The 22,063-nt window shown below is 48.4% G+C and overlaps 1 protein-coding gene across 3 annotated transcripts in view; it reads right to left on the bottom strand.

Moving 5' to 3' along the window:
• Positions 1 to 3,780: 3,780 nt before the first annotated feature.
• LOC105432744 (uncharacterized) overlaps positions 3,781 to 22,063 on the bottom strand; it is a 175,068-nt gene continuing 156,785 nt past the window's right edge. For all 3 annotated transcript variants that reach the window (XM_089083211.1, XM_089083209.1, XM_089083210.1), the window contains 2 exons: positions 7,634 to 7,777; positions 3,781 to 7,541 (listed from right to left, as the gene is read on the bottom strand). In XM_089083211.1, coding sequence (XP_088939337.1) covers positions 7,385 to 7,541; positions 7,634 to 7,777 — 301 coding nt within the window. In that variant the 3' untranslated portion in view covers positions 3,781 to 7,384. The remainder of the gene's footprint in view (positions 7,542 to 7,633; positions 7,778 to 22,063) is intronic.

Genomic DNA, 22,063 nt, shown 5'->3' with positions numbered 1-22,063 from the left:
GTAATTCCCTTTTCTCGTAGCTCGTTCTCTCTATCCCGTCACAACTTTTCCCCGGCCGGGTCCCTCCCCCCCCCCTCCCCCGCTATCCGCCTCGCGCTGGCGGCGTTATCTATCCTCTTGAAGCGAGCTATTACCCGATTGTTTCTTAAATAAAATATCATCGGAGTCCCGTCGCCAACCACTCACAATAATAATTGCCTCGCCAGTGTGTCAACCGATCCACCCTCGCGCGCAGCAACCCTCGTCTGTCTCGTCGGATCTCTCCCTCCCCCCCCCTCCCCCGCCCCTACTTTTTTCTTCTTCTTTTTATCTTTCCACTTCGCCGTCTGTCACGCGGACGCGCAGCGAGAAAGAAATTTGGCGGCGCGTAATATCATCGCGTAATGACGCGATATCGCGCTCGTGACTACGCCCGTTACTACGTTTAACGTACGACGGGACGCCAGTGTTTAAACCTGTTCTTTAAACCTGTTGCTCGCGAATAGCTGATTATCGGCGATTATTCCGCGGTGCGGATGCTTCGGAAGAGTCGGAGGACCGCGGCGCTTAACGGGAACGAAATACGCCTACTCGATCGTCGTCGACGCAAGCAGCAAGCATTGAGAGTTTGCCTTTCGAAAAAGATCCACGTCGGATTAGTTGGACGTCGTCTGGAATACTTGGACCATGTTCCACTCCAATCACGTATGCCCATATTTCACGACCGCGGGCGCTAACGATCCCTTTTTGTCTCCCCCAGCGACGTCCCGCCGGCGGAGCGGAGCGCTATGTTAACAAGCAGAAGGGGATTAAGGAGTAGAGATGAACAAGTGGTCCGCATCATCATCAACGCGGAGTTCCGCGGCGCCCAGCAAAGCTGGCAAGCTGGCAAAGCCACCAGTTTACATGCGAGGGAGTACCGCTGATCTTCTCGTTTGCGATTTATTCTCCGATCTTCGTTTCGTTAATTATAATTGGAAGGATCATCTTGAACGAATCACGCTGTCCTCTCTCTCTCTCTCTCTTTCTCTCTCTCTCTCTCTCTCTCTCTCGTCTCGTCAACAAGTATGTCACGAAGAATGTTACTACTGGAAGGATAAAAAAAAAAAAATATGTCAAAATCCTAGTTCGCATATTGACACGTTTCAACGTCATTGTTCGTCATTGTTTTTTTGTTAAAAAGTCAAATGTGGACTGTATGCTTCATTCAAACTTGTCTTTCGCATTATCGGCACAATGCGCGATCTGATAGCAGGCCATCAATAATTACCTGGACCTGTGCCCGCCTAACTCTAACGAAGGACGATTTCTAACGATCCCCTCGCCAGCGTCCAACTTCTGGACGTAATTAATTCCCGGGCTAACCTGGAATGCTATAATTAATTGCCGGTGGGGCTGATGAGGGGCAGAGCGCAACGGGTGCAACAATATGTACCCCGCTTCGATTAGAAGTGTGGGGAAAGGGAGGGAGGGGAGAAGGCTGGGAGGAGGTAGCGGAGGAAATAGGGGGATGGGGTGGGGACCGCCTCCGCTCGCAGTTATGCAATTAATTAAATTCAGTTTGTTATTCGCCGTCGACTGTTAATTGCCGCAAAACTTCAAGAAACTGCACACGCCTGACGTTTCAAAATGCATCACGCAGCCGTTCGCGATCGTATTCAAGATCGCGTTTGTAAGCTGTCCGCCGGTGCGAAACCCATTGTTCATTTTTCACAGCATCATCAGCACCGGAAATGACGTCCCGCGAATTCTCTCGTCGCCTCATCGGAAAGTCTCGTTAACACTCTTGCGATTACTCGATAATCGCGCGCGCGTCTCAAAAATATCCATAAAGAAAAAGAAAAAGAAAAAAAACAAAGAAGACAACAAGCACATTTCAACAGATTAATTCGTGTCAGTGACACGCTCATAATTAACAGCGGCGCGTACGAGTGCGCTCGGGGTGCGCGCACCGGTAACTGCGCCCGTTTGACCTCGGATTTAATTGATACGCTTGCAAGACAGCCGGCAAATAAAAGATTAGGACGCGACGCGAGCGGTTTAATTAGCGCGGAAAGATCTACCTCTCTTTCACTTTCGCGTAACGAACCGTCTTGCGGTTTTGCTTGACGCGGTTACAAAAGAAAGTTACTATCTGGATTAACGAGAAAAGTGTCGACACCTTTGGTCGCTGCAAAAAAAAAAGATCTCGAGATTTTCCTCTTTTTAATGTCCTATTAGATCGCTACATCGCGATTCGCCATTACGTTCACGATCGGTTGTCGCATCGCGGTCTGTGGAAATATTTCTCGTTTCAGGAACGCGCTTTGGTGTATCTCTTATTCGGTCTTTGTTTTTAAGAAGAAACAAAAAGAGAAACACCGGGACGAGGAGGAGGAGGAGGAGGAGGAGGAGGAGGAGGAGGAGGAGGAGGAGGAGGAGGAGGAGGAGGAGGAGGAGGAGGAGGAGGAGGAGGAGGAGGAGGAGGAGGAGGAGGAGGAGGAGGAGGAGGAGGAGGAGGGAGAGGAGGCAGAGGTAGAGGTGGAGGAGAAGAAACGAAAACAATCAATACGACACGCCGGCAAGGCCAATCGGGCCGCGTTCTATTCGCGGCGCGGCCAATCAAAATGCCTACTACGTCGCCGGCAGGCCCGCTAATTAGACGCCACGTAAATCAGTCCTGAAACTCAACGTTAATTAACACGGGTTTCCGTTGGAGTTGCTTAGCCACCTATTTATCGAACGACACAAACGCAATATAGTCGGACACGTGTACGTCCGTTAAATACCTATCCGACTGGAGAATGTCGAGTCGCTTACTCGTTCGCCCGCGCGCGCGCGCGCGCTCATGGACTCATCGCCGTGAAGTTGGCTGAAAACCGGCCCCGCGCGCTGAGCCGAAACATTCGAATCATTCGAATTAATTCAGCCACTTGAAAGCGCGCGGTAAGGAATGGCTTTGAGATCGATTTCTCTTCCCGAAGTCGCTTAACATTAATCGAATTAACCAAGTCAGTTTCCCTCAAATTTCATAGTTACGATTATACGATAAGTCTTATATCGTGTGTATACTCGATCGTTGATCATGCGATTATGATACGCTGATCATCATACGCCGATGCTGAACACACAATCCTGAAAGAGAATCTGGGATTGTGGCGGGGAGGAACTAGAAAATGAATGAGACGCCGATCACGGGCGCGGGTCTCCCCGTTTGTTTTCTAAAAACTTGTGATTTTTTTTATTAATTAATAAATCGTGTTCGCGTACGATGTGTGTATGCGCGCGTGTGTGTGTGTGTGTGTGTGTGTGTGTGTGTGTGTTCCATGGATGTAATTGTATTTTACAAGAGGCCGCGAAACCACATACAGGATGTCGGGTCCCGATTACGAAGAGTCCGAGATTAATGAAATAACAAAATTAACTATAAACGCACGTGGGACCGGGGTCGCGGTCCGCGCGCGTGCCACTCGGCCGGGCGTGGTGGGGCGGATCGGGTCGGATCGGATCGGATCGGGGGGAGTGAGATGGGGGGACTTTCCGTGCTCCTCGCGCGCTCATTTCCGGGCCCGCCAAAATGCGTGGCCGGGTGCGATACGCAGCGTGGCGCGGCGTGGCGCGACGTGGCGCGACATGGCGCGACGTGGCGCGACACGCCGACGCCGCGTCGTAATTCGGTTCACGGTACTCGCGAGTCTCGACGACGACACTGTCCTTGAGAGCGTTGCTTCTCGTCGCACGTGTCTTCCGCGAACGGAAGAATGAATCGCGCAACGGCTCTTAGCAACCGTCCAGTCGTACACATTAAGCGTAAGCATTCGCGGAGCGCCGTGCGTCCAACAGCGACACACTGAGATATCAAACGCTGATAAAGCGAATAAAAAAAAAAAAAAAAAAAAGACAAAATTTAATGTTATATACATTCGAGACGAGATAATTCGACCGACAAAAATGGAATCGACGCGAACATTACAAATTATATAATTCGTAAATTACTGTCGTCGTCGATGCTGTGGTCGCGGAGACGTCACCGCGCGCCGCACTCGGCCACGCAGGACCACGGAAAAGCATGGCACGTCGCGTATCGGCCGTGGGATAAACGCGCGGGTGCCCCGTTCGCCGTTCGCGCTCGATAGTAAATACATAACCATTTATATCACACAAACTTTTAACAATATACAAAATGTACCCTATATACAAGATTAAATTACACAATCCAACGATGCACAAACCCCGATTCGACACGCGCACATGGCAACGAAAAGAAATGACAACGAACTGAATAAATTTATTCCTCCATTTAAATTCTCGAGTGTTCAAATTTCTATACAAATAACGAATACATGAATTTGATAATTTATATGTTCAAGATGCATAATAAAATACAACAATGAAAATATAAATTAGGATCGCGCTTTCCGCGATTTTTTATTGATTCTTAAATTCGTATAGCCACTTGATCGCGAAAATTTGTGGCAAGTCCATTTATATCTGTCCATGAGACGATGCCGAAAGAGTTTGTGCATCCTTGACATAATCCATCAGCGCGACTTCTTGTCCACAATCTACATGTACACTTTCTGTATATGCCGCTATTCACCTTCTCCATCGGCGTCGCCGCCCGCAGAGAATCACGAAATCGATTTCGATCCTTGGCGGTGTCGACTAGCGATTGTTCCTACCGCGATTCGTGTGCACCTTCACCGCATTTCGAATCTTTAATATCGTGTCGCCGCGCGCCATTGTGACTCTCTTAAGCGCCATTCTTGCGAGATTTCTATGATACATGGTAGATCCGCTCACATATGAGTCACGACGCAACAATGAGCTTTCCAGGTGCGAGCGACGCTTAATTGGAGGTTCGTTGCGACGCGCGCGAGTGCGCACGCACGCTTGCGAATTGTTCTTTTAAAACGAGAGTATTTGACGAATGAAACGAGTAACAGGATGACTTCGTTCTTATGATACACATGCCGCGCCGAAACTTATTCCGCCTCTGAATCCGTTGTACTTTGAGCTTCGAGCACGCCGTCGCATGCCAATGTCATTTCTTGCGCGCCGCGAGTTATGTCACTAATGTGTAAACGCGCAACGGCTGTCGTAAACGTCCGCATGCCAATAGCGCCACATGCCTTATTCTTTAAAAATACTCGATGGATTTAAGAACTGCGATAAAGAAGAGCTGTCAAATTATTTTCGTCAAAGGATCGATTATTATTCTCTTAATCCTTATAAATTAAACTTGTAATGTTATTATTGGCAAACGTGTTTCTGCAGACAACCCTGCGTGTCGACCGATTTTAACAACCAATGCATAACGTAGACTTCGCTAAACGACGCGAGAAAACATTTTACTCGAAATAATTGAGCTCCGTTCTCTTCTCGAGAACGACATCGATTATTTTTGCGCTCTATATGAAACGATGTAATATATTTACGATTATACTTATGATAAAATTTCATTCGAACATCACCAAAACAATCGACACTACTGCAACGAAGAACGAATTTCGTCTTGTACGCAACAGACTTAATTGATTATGTTGCTTCGAAAATGATGAATTCTCGAGAAAGAGAGATAGATAGATAAAGAGAGAGAGAGAGAAAGTGAGAAAGAGATAGGTAGATAGAACGATAGCATGAGCGAAACGATGAAGAGGAAAGGGAGGAGAGGCGAGAAGGCATGGATGCCTAACAAGAAGGATTCGGATGATAATTCCGTGTCGTTCGTCTCACCTCGACACTCAATTAACGACGGCGGGAACAAGGGTCGTCTAATGAGTTTACGAAGCGTGGTGGCGGATCGACAGGAGAACGGTGATTTTGAAAGAAAAATAATTTTCTAAGGGCCCAGAACTGCACGCCGCCATCATTTCGCGTCTCTCGTTCGATCGCCATCGAATTATCTCTCTTTCCCTCTATCTTTTTCTGTCTTGCCTTCTGATCGCCGTCTGTCTTTCTTGCGCGATTAGATCTTCGTTGATCGCACGTGTCGAATTTAGCACGCGACGCCGTTTCAAGATGCGTGTTCGCTTTCGAAATAGCGACGAGCAAGAATCGATGGACGCTCTCATGAAAATTTAGGAGCAATTAAAATAGTAATAAGAATTAGGATAAATTCTCTTAATAAAATGGAAATATGTAAAAAATTTGAACATCGGCATAATTTGATAATAATCTTAGGAATGACGTCGACGGAGGAGCTATTTCGATATTTCACAAGTATGTAAAAGGATATCTATTGCGCTGATTGCAGATGTCATTCAACGAATTCTACATTCCACATCTCGTGTTGAGAGAATCGCAATGCGATTACCGTAAAGGATTTTAGACAAGAGAACTGATGTCACTACTGCGGCTGATGGTAGATGCGCGATGAGTCGTACTTTAAACTTTCTTCGATTCTTTACAATTGAGCAAAGATTATTATTAAGAGAACCGACGGATTCGTGGTAAAAGTGTTTCTGCAGATCGATGTCGAGTGCCGTCTCAACTTGTCGTGGATTCAATAGATAGTTTAGATTTTCGAATAGAAATTTGGATCCCATTTTCTAAAAAGTAATCTATCTAAATTGCTAAATTAACTTAACGCTTCAGGACACTTTTGAACTATTATTTTCGCGAAAGCAATATTTCGACATTAGTGCGAACCGAATTCTTTTCCGAAGAATCTTGTCAGTTCGTCAATGTCGGATCAAAGAAACCCGCATATCCACTACAAAATTAAAGGAACATCCGTGTTTCAAGTCCAGAGATATTCACGATTCCGAATTATTCAAGTTCAAAGACGTTCAGAGATTTTCAGCATTCGCGCCAAGCTCGGACGCACTCGACACGTCAACATCGTCAGAGCGCAGAAACGCTCGGTATCCGCGGCGAGTTCAATTACGTTTAACATCGCGGCACCGCGTGTTCCGAGAGACATTCAGTTGCCGCGGTAAGTTCAAACACGTTATCACGGCGCCGAGTCCAGAGACACTCCGACTCCATAGAGTCGACGACGGCGGCTCCCAAGGGTCGCTCTACGTGTGCCTCTCCTCTTCTTTCCGCGATCCCTCTGGGGAGCCTAGACTCGCAACGTTAGATAAGTAGGCTCCGTTCTTCGTCACGTCCTTTGAGCGATACGATCCTGCCGTGGCGAACGGCAGGTCTAATCGCAGGTATCCTGAGCCCAGGACGACCAGTCTTGATAACTGGACGCCTGTAGATGCGATTGCTGGGCCGCCAGACCCGGATGCACAAGTGCCATCTGGTGATGATGATGATGATGGTATTGGTGATAGTGCTGATGACCCGGCGGAGGCGGCGAATAGGGATCCACCCCGACGGCGACGTCCACTACATCTACCTGAGGCGAAGGTACGACGGGGGGCGTCGGCTGCGGAGAGGGTTGCACCTTCTTCGGGCGACCGACCGGGTTGCCGCCTCATTCGCGGCTTCTTCGAGGCCTGCCGACCTTACCTTTCCTAACAGGCGCGCCGCTATTTCCAGCTGCCGTGGTCGCTACCGCCGCGACGCTCGACGATTTCACGAGCTTGTGCCAATCGTTTTCGCATACCGGCGAGCCTGACAATAGGTAGTATCTGAAATCGTGAGAGCCGCGTGTCAAAAGGAGGATGCGAAAAAAGCTTTTTCGTCGGATCGATCGTCCGTCTATCCAAGAACAAAGACTCACCTGTCACCAGAGACGAGCTGACCACCGCACTTGTTGCAGGTGAAGCATTTCAGATGAAACACCGCGTCGCCGGATCTCATGACCAGCTCGCTCGCGGGTATTGTGGTGCCGCAACTACTGCAGATGCCGCTGCAACCGAACATTCTGCAACAAGACGAAGGAAACGTTCGATTAAAACTCGATTCGAGTTAATTCGCGATTTATTCGCATTTAAGGACCGGGAGGCGCGTCTTTACTCGCGAGGAAAGTGTCTCCCCTACGTGAGAACTACACCACATCGTGCCAGATCGTGGCGTTGAGCCCGCGATTATTTTTCAATAATTTTGCCAGCCAGGTTCCGGCGAGCCGCGACGCGATGCGACGCGATGCGCTCGTATCCTCGTTAATGGCAGTTAATGTTTGCGAAGCGGTTGTCAGACGTATACCCGTTGGCTCGTAAAGTCTTGCTGTTTATGCAGCAATTAGCTACGTAACGATACGTAGGTATGTCGAATGGGGATTCGAGGCGAGCGCCACGATTTCACGTCTTTCTCTCTCCGGCGCTGCCGACGGCGTAAGAAACTCCACCGCGAGAGAGACGCATCCGAGATGTGCCGATACATCGCGACACGCATTCAGCCGTCCGTTTTAATCGCGAATTCAAGGATCAAATCTGAGAGAGACAGAGAGAGAGAGAGAGAGAGAGAGAGAGAGAGAGAGAGAGAGAGCGCTCCGCATCTAATCGGTAAACTTGGAAAAGATCCGCCGGTCTAACGATCTAACTCGAGCGATAAAGCCACTCGCCGAGGTCGCGGCACACACGTGCTACAGTCAAAATCGAATTCCGTATTTAACGTTAATGGAATATTTAATTAAATCGGCTTTTGAATCGCGCGATATAGGTATATATACAGCCAACATATCGATGTCTGCGTCGGACTTTACTCCGAGAGCGCGCATAAGGCTGTTACGACGACGGAGCGGATTGGATTTGAGGTTTCTCGTTATTAATTTAATTACCGGCTGACAGTTCTATAATTAAATTGCTAATTTATCTGCCCGGGATCCACAGCTGATCGCGCTAGCGCGGCCGGTATCTCGATGATTGCTCTCCCGAATGACGTTTCAATCTTTCCCTTTTTATTCTCTTGCTCGCTCTCTCTCTCTCTCTCTCTCTCTCTCTCTCTCTCTCTCTCCCATTTTTCCTCGCTTTTTGTTCTTCTTTTCTTTCCCTTTTATTTATTTCATTTTTGCGATTTGTCTTCAATTGTTCGCAACGGTTCAATTATAAATGCGCGTTCTCGTCTGATGGAAAATACGGATGCAGCCAAACTTAGCGCCGCGCGAACGATTCTGCCTACTTCTCGCGACAAGAAAATGATAATAACATAATTTTGCGCGCGAGACGCTCTCTTCGAGTGCCCGTTCTTACTTTCTCGTGGTTTTGAGAAAGCAAAATCTATCGCGCGTATTTCACGGATTATTAAATACGGTGATCGGAGCTGCGAGACATTTTCTCATCCATTTATCCGGGAATAAAAACATCTTGTCTAGAAACTGTGACTGGTTATTCGAAATTCCGCCGCTTATTTATTAATTCAATTTCTCGCAAAGTAGTTAAACACTGATTAAGACTAAGTTACGTAAGTTACGTAAGGGGATGTCATAAAGATGCATCGTTCATTCCGCGAACGTGGGCGAAATCCTAATCAAAGGTGGCGTTTCCTCGGCGTCAGGTGTCTCGTAAATGAATCGAAGCGGTAGACTTTAATTGCGGCCGCGGTCTCTATCAATGCGGCTGTGTATCCACTTCCGGGCCGAATCCCTCGCTAAGCCTAATGAGCGAAGAAGTGTGTGCGCCTCCCCCCCCCCTCCTCTCGGCCGAATCGCTCCCCGCGCGTTTTCGATTTCTCCATAATTGCTAATTAGAAGCCGACGGCCGAGTCAATCAGCTAGAACGGATAGGAGGAATTATACAGCTGATGATCGAGGATCAACCATAAAATCTGCCTCTCCTTTCTCCTCCTTCGCTCTATCTCATTCTGGCCTCTTAATCGTCCGACGCCATTACCAGTATCATTATTCACGCGTGTTTTACGTGACCATTCTGGAAAGCTGATGACAAGCAAGAATTTTCGATTATCCGTGAGCCTTATTTATGATAGTCGTAAAAAATGTCAAACAGAACGTTCGCAAATTATTCGTTATTTTACTTAATTATCATTACTCGAAACGAGCGTCTAACTCGGCTCGTTAATAGTTTAAATGTATTTGACAATTATATTGAACGCAGCGATAGTCGAGTAATTAAGTAAATGCGGCGATAAAATTTTTACAATTTCGACATCTGTGTAGGTCATCTTTATGGTAATTAAACCGGATATATTAAATTAGATATCGAGTGTGTCCCGTTCTAATAGGTTGAATGAGGCACATATGCTCCACTGGTGGAATAATCGATCGAAAGTAACTAGCAAATAACGGTTCGATGCCGGTGATGAATGACGGCGGACATCGCCTGTTATGATGTTGTTTTATCCCGCGCGGACTAATAATAATCTCTATATATCTTTGATAAAACATCGATCGCGCCAAGATCTATCTCGCGCGCATGAAAATTATATACACTGTAATACTTGAACTTTGTTAGTAAAAATTTACGGCTAATATATTTTAACTGCGAGTACAGTTAATTACTTCCCGTACTTGTATTCTTTGTACGGGACAATTTACGTTCTATTATGTACGATCACCGGAGGAAAGGCTGGGGATCGTTAAAGAAATCCGCGGTGAAAAATACGATTTGTAATTTATATTTTATAATCTTCGACGGATGGGTGGATTGCAAAAATTCGGCGATTCGCCGCGCGCGCGCTGTGTGGAAACGTCAAACGCCGAGTCCCGTCGCGCCCGCGGCGTTTAATAATTTTAATGAGCGAAGTTCACTGCAGTCCGCACTAAGAGAGTAATTGGCGATTACGGTCGGCGGGGCGATCTTTAACGAGCGGTCTACGCAATTTCTAATTAGTTGATTTCACCAATGATAATACGCGAGTGCCTCGCTCTCCTTGTCCGACTCCTTCCAACTTGATACGCAATTTACCGCGCGCGAGAGCGCGGTCCTCCCTCTTACGTTTTAATTGCGACCGACGTGTCAATCTTGCCCGCTCTAACAAGCGTCTCTAAAGGCGCGTGTCGCGCGTGTACGTTTCGCACAACGAAACGACAGTTCGATCGAGTCGAGCGAGATTTCGGACCTCGAAACGATAAGATTTAGATAAAGCCAACGATATATAATAGTATTCGCTTGTAGCATAAATTTTCCTTTCGTTCCTTTCGATTATATCGCAGCTAAGCTATATAAAATGGCGTGACCCTCGATTTCGAAAGATTCGCGAGCAAGTGCGTCCTCCGCCCTTACGCGGATCGTCCTTTCACCCAGGCACCCTCGCTCATTATGCGTGCCCCTTTGCCGCACACAGCGACGTGCACACTCTGCTGCTAACAAGAGGGAATAAGAGAGAGAGAGAGAGAGAGACACACACACAAGGACGTGCGGGTGCGCGTACATCGAAACGACGTGTATTCACACACGGAGAGCGAATCCGTGTGTGTGTGCGCGCGCGCGCGCGCGTGTGTGTGTGTGTGTGTGTGTGTGTGTGTGGGCGACCCCCGCCTGTTAATGAGTTAGACTACCTTACCCTCGGCACTTTAATTGTCTAAAGCACAAATTGGGCGGCTTTAATTAGCGTAATTATTTGGTTCGTTTGTCCGTTTATCCAAGATCCCTGTATCGAGCGAGGGTCGAGTGGGTCGCCTCCCCCCTCCCCCCTCGCGAGACTAAATGGATTCATTAGCGCTTTGTACGATTAAAAATCCAAATTTCGGACCGACGCAGTCGGGAACCGGGTCTTTGTGAGCGCCTTCAGTTTTCATCCGCATCTTGAACAGGGTCGTTCTCCCGTTCGCGCGCGCAACTTCTGGATCGTCGCCAGTGGAGGACAGAAATCATTTCTCCCTCTCTCCCTCGTAGACAAACCTCGTGATGCGTTTTCGCAATTATCCGATTCGGTCAGGATCTATACCGCATCGTTTCGGATATCCTAACGACGCTAATGGATTAGCGACGGATAGACGCGCTCGTTCGTTCACCGAATTATTTTCTTTGCGAGATCGCATACGTGCAGCTGCAAACAAGGCTGCGGAGGTTGAAGGTTGTTATCCTTTTTTTTTTTTTTTTCAGGATATCGCGCGACATAATAAACACGAATGCAGGACAACTTCCCGCACGAGCAGCACAAAATCTGCCGCGCGTTATGCGCGCGACGTGCATATGCACACAACGGGCACACATGAAACACATTCTCTCGCTGCTAGCTTTAATTTTTCTAGATAATAATGATTAATCGCGCGGCCTCGGTTTCCAGTTTAATTAAAAACCTATGCGGTCGCCACTCTTTCCGTCCTTCCCTCTCCCGTACACACACACACACGCGCGCGCGCGCGCGTACACATACACACACACACACACACACACACACGCACGCACGCATACACCATCTTTCGCGAAACAGCCGACTGGCAAATTAAATTGAAATTGACTAGGTCTGGTAATGAGGTGGCCTGCAGGCCCAGTCGCGGCATTAGTCGGGTGTGGGTTCTAGAAAATGAGTTCCGACTTAACAACAAATTGCCTCGGTGAACTTCCTTTCACCCCATCCTCCTCTCTCTGTCCCCCTTGCCACCTCCTCCCCCCCGCCCTACCCACCGATTCCCCCTATCCTATCGTCCTCCCGCAATCCGCTCGCACGCCGAGGACTCGTCCACCCTCTTCCTCTTTGTCCTCTTCCCTCCCCACCTTTAATGTTCCACAAACGAGTGGGCTGCTAATAAAGTTAATCGATGCTCGGAAGAAAGAAAAGAACAAGTCAAATAAAAACACGCGAATCTTCTCCGATATCTATTTTTAATTCGGTCAATCAAAATTCCTATTAGCCGCCGTGTGCAATTTGGAAGTACGGCGAACAACGCGGCGTCCGTATTAGAAGCTGTCTGAGATATTGAACGACGATGGTAGCGACGGAGACGAACACGCACCGAGGTCAAACAAGCGACGTTGGATAATTCACGAGATTGCGATTGTCGGCAAGAGGAAAAGTATGGGATAAACGAAACGATGGCACGCAGCGGTCGACGCAACGATGACGATTGATAAAAGATATTCGCCTCATCGCGCCCGAGATGACGCGAATCTTGATCCAATTCGGAAGAAGGTTCCATTGAGAGGGATGTTTTCTTCAGCAGCGATATTGCGGTCTATCGTGTGATCTAACTTGGAAAATTGGATTCCGCATTTACCATTGCGATCGTTCGACGCCAACGCAAGACAATTTCGATCAGCCCGATCTCCGATTCATTTTAATGTAATTAACGTTCCAATTGCACGCTTTGTTTCCTAGTCTAACCTCCATCCCCGCGCTACCCCCCCCCCCCTCCTTCCCCGTCTGTCCATCCCCCAGCGCACAGCCCCTTACTCTCTCAGCCCGAGCCATCCCTGTAACAAGCGGGTTGCGCGGCAGAGGCATCGATCAGTCGTGACTGGTACTGTATGCACGTGCGTGTGCGTAAACACAAATGCACGCGTACACGCTGCTGTATACATAATAAATGCGTATAAGTATCCATGCTTTACGCGCGCGACGATCGGGTTTTCATTTAGGGCGAAACGGTAAATCGCGCCGTTTCCTCCCCCCGCGCGCCTTCGGCGGCATGATGAAGAGGGCCTCCACGCTCGGAGACGTCGAACGAAAATTCTTTCAATAATAAAATTAATACGATAACAGCGGGCGTAATTAACGAGTGCATTACCATATTATATCTAAATGTAAATTAGATGTATGCTAAAGTATGCGCAAGTATATAAAAATTCCAAAGTGGCATTAAATAGCCGATGACCGGCCGTTGCCGATGATCCTCCCTCCTCCTCTCTCCTTCCGCCGGCCTCCGGGCCCCGCGTTCTTCGACCGCGGCGCGCGGCGCGTTTTAAATCCGCGCCATTAGGCGCACGTGATACTTGATTCGAGGTAGACCACGGAGCGGCGGAGTTAAACGAGTAGATAACGACGTGCTCGGAAAAAAGGGAGCGCGGAAAGGAAGGTCAGGGAGAAAGGAGAGGAGGGCGAAGTGATGAAAAGAAAAACCGGGAAAATGACGGAAAAGGGAGCGCGCGTGAGGCGGAGGGAGGACAGAGGGGAGGAACGGAGGGAGAAAAGGTGCCGCCAGGGGCAGGACCGGGGGGAGCCGGCGGGGGAGGGAGGAGGAGTGACGACACAGAAAGGACTTCTTTTGAATCGCGGAGGCAGGTAAAACGGGACCGCGCTCTCGCACGCAGGTGTGAGAGCGCCGGTCGACCTACCGTCGTAGGTCGGCAGGGCCGTCGAGAAGGGAAATCCACGTGGAAGCGACGTAAAATCGGGCACGGACCGTGCGCGAACTCGAGACGAATTTCGTTTTAATCGCGAATCTCCATCGATCTCAAACGGAAGCCCGATTAAGAACCACGTCTCCACCCGGATGGCCAAGTGCATTCTTTCTCTATCGCGAAGCATGAGCCGCGCTGGAGGATAAATCACGAGCACAATGGATTAACAAACATTAAAGATTACGCCGATGTTGGAAGAGATAAAACGATGAATTGAAGAAGCGGATAAAGTTGAAAGGAGAGATAAAAGATTCTCCTTGATGACGTGTGGCCTTTAAAAGTCGCTCATCTAGTCGACTCCACGCACGGGCGACGTTAAAAAAAAAAAAATCTTTTCTTTCGATCGCAAATCTCTCGGGGGCGTCTAGCAGTTTGCTCCGCGATCCAGCCCTGCGAGCGAGGGGACAGAAAGCTGGAGAGAAGCGAGGAGAGGAAGAAGGAGCAATGGAGAAAGAGAGAGAGAGAGAGAGAGAGAGAGAGAGAGAATTAGAGCGAGGGAGAGGAAGAGGAAAGGAGAGAAAGAGAGACGAGCAAAGAAAGCGCGCGCGCGCGCGTAGAAGATACGACATCGCCTGCTGCAAATTGCAATTTTGTTGTGAGATCATTATAAAATACATAATGCCGAGTCGCCTTCTACCGCATAACCCCCCGGTCCTCTCTTCTCCCCTCGTACTGCCCCACCGTCGACGAAGGTCCCGCGCGGAACCGAGAGACGCTCGAGAGGACCGGAGAGGAAACGAGAGGAGAGAAACGTAGAGGAAAGGAGAGGAGAGGCGGCACGGCGTCTCGTTAAAAGTTTCTAGCGACGCGTATTCTTAATAGTCTGCGCGCGCGGACACGCCGTCATTAAAATTATAACCACCCTCCTGTATCACCTCACCGATCCCGCGCCATTCTGGCGAAAGAGAGAAAACGAGAGAGGCAAGGGAAATCGCGCAACGCGTGCGACAGAAAAAAAAAAAAAAAAAAAAAAAAAAAAAAAAAAAAAAAAAAAAAGAGGAAAAATGAACATTCGTACATCGACAAAATCCGTTTATTCGTGGAAAGATTCGGATTGCTTCGATGCTGCGAAGTAGCCTCGAAGTAGCCAATATCGATGACGAGAACAGCGTATCGAAGTACGAGCAACGTCATTCGAATTATTTTTAAAACTCGAAACGAGCGCGACGCTCATCCGAAAAGATTTGAAAGGGGGGGGGGAGAGATAGGGGGTAGGGGATCGATGATGAAGGGTGAACCGGAGAAGCGGGTAGGTGGCCCATAAGAAAGCGGAAGTACGAGAGGAAGAGATACTCCCCGGCGGGATAAAAGCGCGTTTAACTGAAACTCGTGGAAAGTTGCGGGCTCTCTAAATATGTAAATACGAGGCTACTGAATGTTATTACGCGCACATACATATAGATACACGCGGCGGACGCGTCGTGTGTATGTACGTGTGCATGCACACGTACATAGATTCGTAATGCGCGGGCGCGCATAAGGTAAAGCGACGTCCGGAAGAAAGCCGGCGTAATCGTCCGATATTTAAGTAGCGAGTTTAGGTACACTGGGTATATTTAAACGCGCTTATTATCATATAAATACAAGTTGGACGTTCAATTTACGCGCCGCAGGGGCTGCGCGCGAGCGAGCGAGCGAGCGAGCAAAGCTCTTCGTTTCGTCGTCGTGTGCGCGCGGCGACGGAGTTGCAAAAGTTATTATTGTTATTACCGTACCGTTTAGAAACTTTTGTTGAGCGCGCAACGGACATTACGCGGCCTGTATGCACTTTGGCGCATCGAGTTATCCGTCGGATGCGGACTCTCGGATGATATTACGCGCGCTCGCGCTCCGGCGATGTTAGTTAAATACCGGCTACGCGCGATGGAAAACCTCACCTGGAAGATTTACGATCGGCATTGTCGAATGTGCGTAGTGTAATCGTCGTCGCGCGATAAAAGGATAGAGCGTACGTTGACATTTCCCGCCGCGACGTATTATCGGAGCGCGGCGACGTCGTTGAAACCTAATAGCGCAAATACGAGAGACGCGAGTCTCCCGTTTCCGCGAACACTCGATATTTTCGAATTCGCCTGGTAATTCTAGAGGTTCTAATTGATTTAAATGTTGTGTGTCTCGCGCGTCGATACGAGTCGCGGTCGCTCCGACCGAGTCTTATCGCGATCGCCCCTCGCGATGATCGAAGCGGTTACGAGCGGTCTCGCGAGCAAGACGAAGAAAGACGATTCCGCGTGAGGTCTCTCTCGTTACGGGCTCATTCTACCGTTCCGTTATTAATGAATCTCTGAAATATTAAGCCCACAACGTTTTATAACCGCTCGGGTTGTTACCCTCGGCGTATTGATACATATCTAGGAACAGTTTAAACACACAGGCCCCTCTCCGTTACACGCGCGTGTAATCGTAAAATCGATGTTCCGCTTCTCTCTGCTTCGATTTCGTCTCGCGGGTAAAACTGTTTCGCGCTGCTAAATAATAAATATCTCGCGAGCGAAACGTCGCTAATGTTACGTCAGATATTCCGCCACGGGGATAACAACGACGGGCAGTTTTGTCTCGAGTAAATTTAACCGCTCGCGTAGCGGGAAGAGGGACAATCCGCAAATTCTGTATTTTAGACGGGATAACGATTTCTTATTTCATACCCCCGAATGTGGCTCGTAAGAGTAAAGTATCTGCAATCTCGCGAGGAGATTCTTCGTGTTGGAATATGGGAGCCATCGACGAGACGGCGACGGCACGAACGAAATGGTGCTCGACGATTTAAAATAACTCATGCCAATGCACGGTGGTTTCATAAGGGTTTTTCTCGCGGAACTTCCGAGGAGTTTCGCTCAATTTCTCGCCGTGCGGCAAATTGTTGTCCATCATCCGTGGCACGCGATACACGTCCTCCGTGTTATCCGGATTGTCGGGAAAATAATGCGGGGAATTTTATCGGGCGCCTGATAAAAAGAGAAAAAAATGGAAAAAAAAAAAAAAGGACCGAGACTGCGTAACGTGGACGTCTCACGTGGGCGTAAACACGTGAGTGCAGCGGCAGATACACCCTTATCAGGAGTGCGGCACGCATTCCCTCATTACCAGAGTCTATCCCGCGCGTCCACCCCTTTCAACCACACTCCCGCAACTTACTCCCGCGCTCGGTTTCCCGCCCTTCCTGCCGCACTCCTCTTCCGCCGAACATAGGAGGGACGAATGAGAGGAAGATAGCGCACGCCGGTGTGCACGACAGATGGGGAGCTTGAAAAAATGCGCATTTCTGGACACAGCGTGACCATAGCGCGGTCCACCCTGTTGGTTACGAAATTCGGAACGAAAAATTCGGGGGCACGCGTGAGGACATTTAAAAATGGCTGATCAGTATAATTTCAACTGTAAAAAAATGTAATCGCTTCACATTCCTTGACATGTGCGGTATGCGTACACATATTTGGTATACCACACGAGTTCAAATAGAGACGCGAGATGTTGTTAATTGTTTCGGTAAAGGCGAATTTTTGAGACTTCGAGGCTGGCAACACCGATTCGTTACGGTACAAACGATTAGCACCCTCGATCGGGCGGCAGATTGCGACATATGTAAAGAGGATTCCGCGTTCGACTCCACGGTCCGACGCACATTTAAAGGAAGCCAATCGCAAGTTCCACGTTCACCTCACGGAAAGACATATGCGAAATCGACGGACTGGCCAGGGCCAACTAGGCAAAAAGATATTAACTACCTCTTAACATGCAGATTGCTGCCTAAAGACTTTGGTTCCCCAGTTTCCAGGGAACACGTTGGACGATTGGACGTTTATTTAATACCTCGTCGAGAGGAGTCTTTATTATTTCATGCGATTCGCGTCCGCGTGCCGTCACAAATGCTCTTGCGTTTTGTGTCGTGACATCGAACACGCACTACCTCCGAGACCGTCCTTAAAATTAGTAGCATTCAACTTAGCTGAGTGCGGTAAATCTTTCGGTCGCAGCAGTTGCGTGTATTTACACACACACACACACACACACACACACACACACACACACACACACACACACACACACACATACACGCACGCGCGCGCGCGCGCGCGCGCGCGCATGCATGCACGCACACGCTTAATTAAATGGAATTAACAAGCGGTATCTCTGTCGAAGGTAGGTTCTGCGTAACAAAAAGACGAGTGAGACGGCAGCACACGCGAAGAGGGAGACGAGAGAGAAGAGAGGAGAACGGTGAATCGCAATAAACCGCGTATCATAGGTATCGGTAGCGGAGGAGGGTAGTAGAGCGAGAGGGGGTAGGTCCAATCGCATTTAATAGCACAAAATTACGCCGAAATTGGATTCTAATTTAGCGTTCATGGGGCAAATCTATTCAAATTAGTTCGAGGGAAATAACGAGAGACTCCTCTCCCCCTCACTTCGCCGCGGGATTAAATAAATTTCCTTTCTGTTAATGATTATGTAGATTGAACGACATTTCTTCTGACATCGTTTCGGCGTGTTGCACCTTTCTGCTCTTTTTTCCCCTTTTAGACAAGTGAGGGTGCCACGCCATTACCGTACGCCAGAGGTCCGCGGGAACTCGAATTAAGGATAATTGCCTCGCACGGCGACAGACCAAAGGACGAAGGAGGTCTCTGGAAAAGATACGACGAACATCAGCCATCGCTAGCCACCGGTTCGTAAACGTCGCGCGGCGAATACTGATTTTCGACAAAACACATAAATCCTTTATGATTTCTTCGTGCTTGACTTCGTCCCATCCCCTTTCGCTTCCTCCGGCCGCTCTGGAAAATAACTGTCCCCGTTTGACATATCTCGGTATATCGCTCTCGCATCGCGGATCTCTTGCGGATTAATCGTATCGGATTTCTCGGTCCATGTTATTCCTCACCTATTTAGAAAATTTGACGGTAAACGACGTTGCTTATAAACGTCTCTCTCGTTGTCAATTGTTCGTACAACATCGATAGCGCGATACGGTCGCGTAACGGGCACGCGAAAACTCGCATTATAAAGCGGCGACACGCTCGCGCGCTCGCGGCCGAAGAAAATACTCGATATACCAATAAAACCGATAAAGCCGCGTCGAAAATTTGGCGACCCGCGGAATGAGACACTTGGCAACCACCTGTGGCACGGGGCATTTCGAAACGAGTTCTAATCTTGCCAACTATGGGCCGGCCGAAACGCGTCATCGAATTTCCGGCGTCACTCGCGGATCAGATCAAAATTGAAACGGAAATTACTTTTCGCGCGCCGAGCCGTTTTACGCTGACGGCTTAATAACTTCGCTGCAGCCGCGATAAATTAGTGTACCGGCTATTGCATTACACCGCTCGTCACATCCTGAATTACTGCCTGAAAAAAAAAAAAAAAAAATTTACTCCACATCGAATAAAAATTTAATAGAAATAAAAAGTCAACTTTATCAATGCTGTCGGTGCTCGACGCGGGTCTCGCAATGCTTTATTTATACATGTGTACGTGCGTGTAAAGATGGTACGCATAAATGTAGAGCAATATTTCAGGTTTCGATGTAATTGAAACGCTCCGGAAACCTGAACGATATCGTAATCCAAACAACGATAATCGAAACCTTCGATTGATATTCGAACGACATTAATAAAGCAGGTACGCGTTTGGCACTTAAATCAGTATTTCTATTTAAGATCCATTATCAAGGAACTCGATTGAAAAGTCGATACGACGCTACGTTCATGCGGTTCGTTCGCGATCCCCTTCGACGTGAAATTTGTCTCATTAACAATCTAATTAATAATCCAATTACGCAAGATCCGCCCTCTGGCATATTTTCACGATAAGGGGAAAACAATTCTGTCGGACGTTTCTCCCTTCCACTGCAGGTAGATGGAGAAATGGCGATAGCTTCGCGAGAGAGTGAGGCAAGCGGAAGAGGGTTAGTACAGGGGGGGGGGAGGAGGGGGAATACATGGGGTGGGATGTTTACCTCAACCCCCAGGAATTTAATAAGCAATTACCAGGGATGAAACGAGACGCATCCGTGTATCTGTATAACGAGGCGGTTTGCTGATGTGTGTTGTGTGTACGTGTGTATGCGCGCGCGGAGAGAACGTGCGAGAGAGAAGGGGACCGAGAAGAAGAGAGCGAGAGAGCTGCTTGCAGAAAATGAAATAGAAGATACTGGAGGAAAGAGACGGAAGAAGAGGAGAAGAAAATAAACGAGCGAAGCGAATAAAGGACAGACAGCTCTGCATACTCACGCACTTCGATCAAAACAAAAAAAATTGATATACAATATTTCCGCTAAATTATGGTCGATTTTGTGTTCAAATTGTTCCATTCGAGGAAACAAACGAAAATAGTCTCGGAACTGCTCGAAGATTGTCCGCTATGATACGTGTAACTTGACTTTCCTCAAGAGAACCAATCTCGTTCGAAAAATCGTATCGGATTTATTCCCCTAGATACATCAGCCAAAAATGAAACAAACATGTCGCATTAAACTCTTTTACTATCCAAATACTAGTGTAACTCTTTTACCATCCAAATACTAATGTCGAGAAAAGTAATATGAAATTGTTCTTCCGCGAATTAATTAGGATCGTGTGTCGGTCGGTGGACTGATCTTTTAGGATGGATTGGACGCGGCAACATAAGCGCATTGCGGAGTGCCCTGCACTCTCCGGCCCTTTAGGATTTACGAGATATGAATGTACCGCGGGATAAAGAGAAAGGGTGGAAGGGGGAGGCGGACGGCGGGGGAACGGGTCCGTTTTCGCGGTTAATTGGCTGGGTGTATTTGCACGTACTTGCGGCGTAATTATGTGTATACACGTATACGCGTTACCTAATACCTAATAAACGGCCTTGTGTACCGGCGAGAGAGAGAGAGAGAGAGAGAGAGAGAGAGAGAGAGAGAGAGAGAGAGAGAGAGAGAGAGAGAGAAAGAGAGAGAGAGAGAGATACGATTCGTTCGCTTATGTAATGTCTCGTGACGGCCGCGAGAATACATAATTAAAGAGCGCGGAATAAATTAGCGAGGCGTCTGGACAGGCAATGCGACAGGGAGCGAGAGCCGTTAAAGTCGAACGGCTGATCTTCAGTCATGACCGCTATCTTGAGACACGAGGAGAATAAAATGTACACGTCGATGACGATGTCGAAGGATTTTGGAAGAAGGAAACCGTGCGTCACGGCATGTCAAAGGGATACGCGATCGGAACGAAGAAGCGGCTTCCTCAAAGGGCCGATATGGCTGACATCCAGATATTCCTGCCATTGGTACCTCCCCTTTCTATGTCTAGCATAGTGGTTTGTCATTCAAGGCACGCCGCCATAATTTGATATATTAGGTACACATAAGCGATGGCTGATCGCGGTTATTAGGTTGGGTACACGCTACAACCACTCCATCCCCTCCCCCTCTCTGAACTCCCATTGGAACGACCCCTGACCTGTTCGCTATCCACCCCCCTCCCCTACGTCTCTCGTTCCTCCACCTCAACCTCTCGCGCCCCTCTAACCCTCTTCTCGCTCTGCCTCGTCGATTCAGATCGCGCGGCTATTTGCTATGCCGCTCGCAGTCGCGAAATAGGATTATTATTATAGCCGTGCGCGCGCTCGCCAACTTTGACGGAGCCATCCTGAAGTGCGGGAAATAGGGAGGAAGGCAAGCGCCCTTTTGCGTTTGGTTACCCTGGATATTTCGTGTGATAAGAATGAAGATGAGCGGTAATTAATTTTCACGATGTGTAACGGCGGACTACAATAAGCGGAAGAATTGACGGCAATTTTCGACGAGGCGCTACGAATGGTGGTGTTGGAAAAACGTACACGCGACGAATATCGCGGAATATCCACTTAATTTTCCTGACACCGTGGTTTCATCGTGGAATTGACGATGGCCGATTAATAGAAACGTCGAATTCGCTTCGACGCGCGTCGACGTAAAAAGACGAGCGCGAATCGTCCCGACTTCCATTATCGATAGCGCCGGC

The sequence above is a fragment of the Pogonomyrmex barbatus genome, unplaced genomic scaffold, assembly GCF_055798465.1.
Source record: "Pogonomyrmex barbatus isolate J1 unplaced genomic scaffold, ASM5579846v1 scaffold7, whole genome shotgun sequence".
Classification (NCBI taxonomy): Eukaryota; Metazoa; Arthropoda; class Insecta; order Hymenoptera; family Formicidae; genus Pogonomyrmex; species Pogonomyrmex barbatus.
The sequence above is the reverse complement of the archived record's forward strand: the minus strand, read 5'-3'. Positions and strand labels throughout refer to the sequence as shown.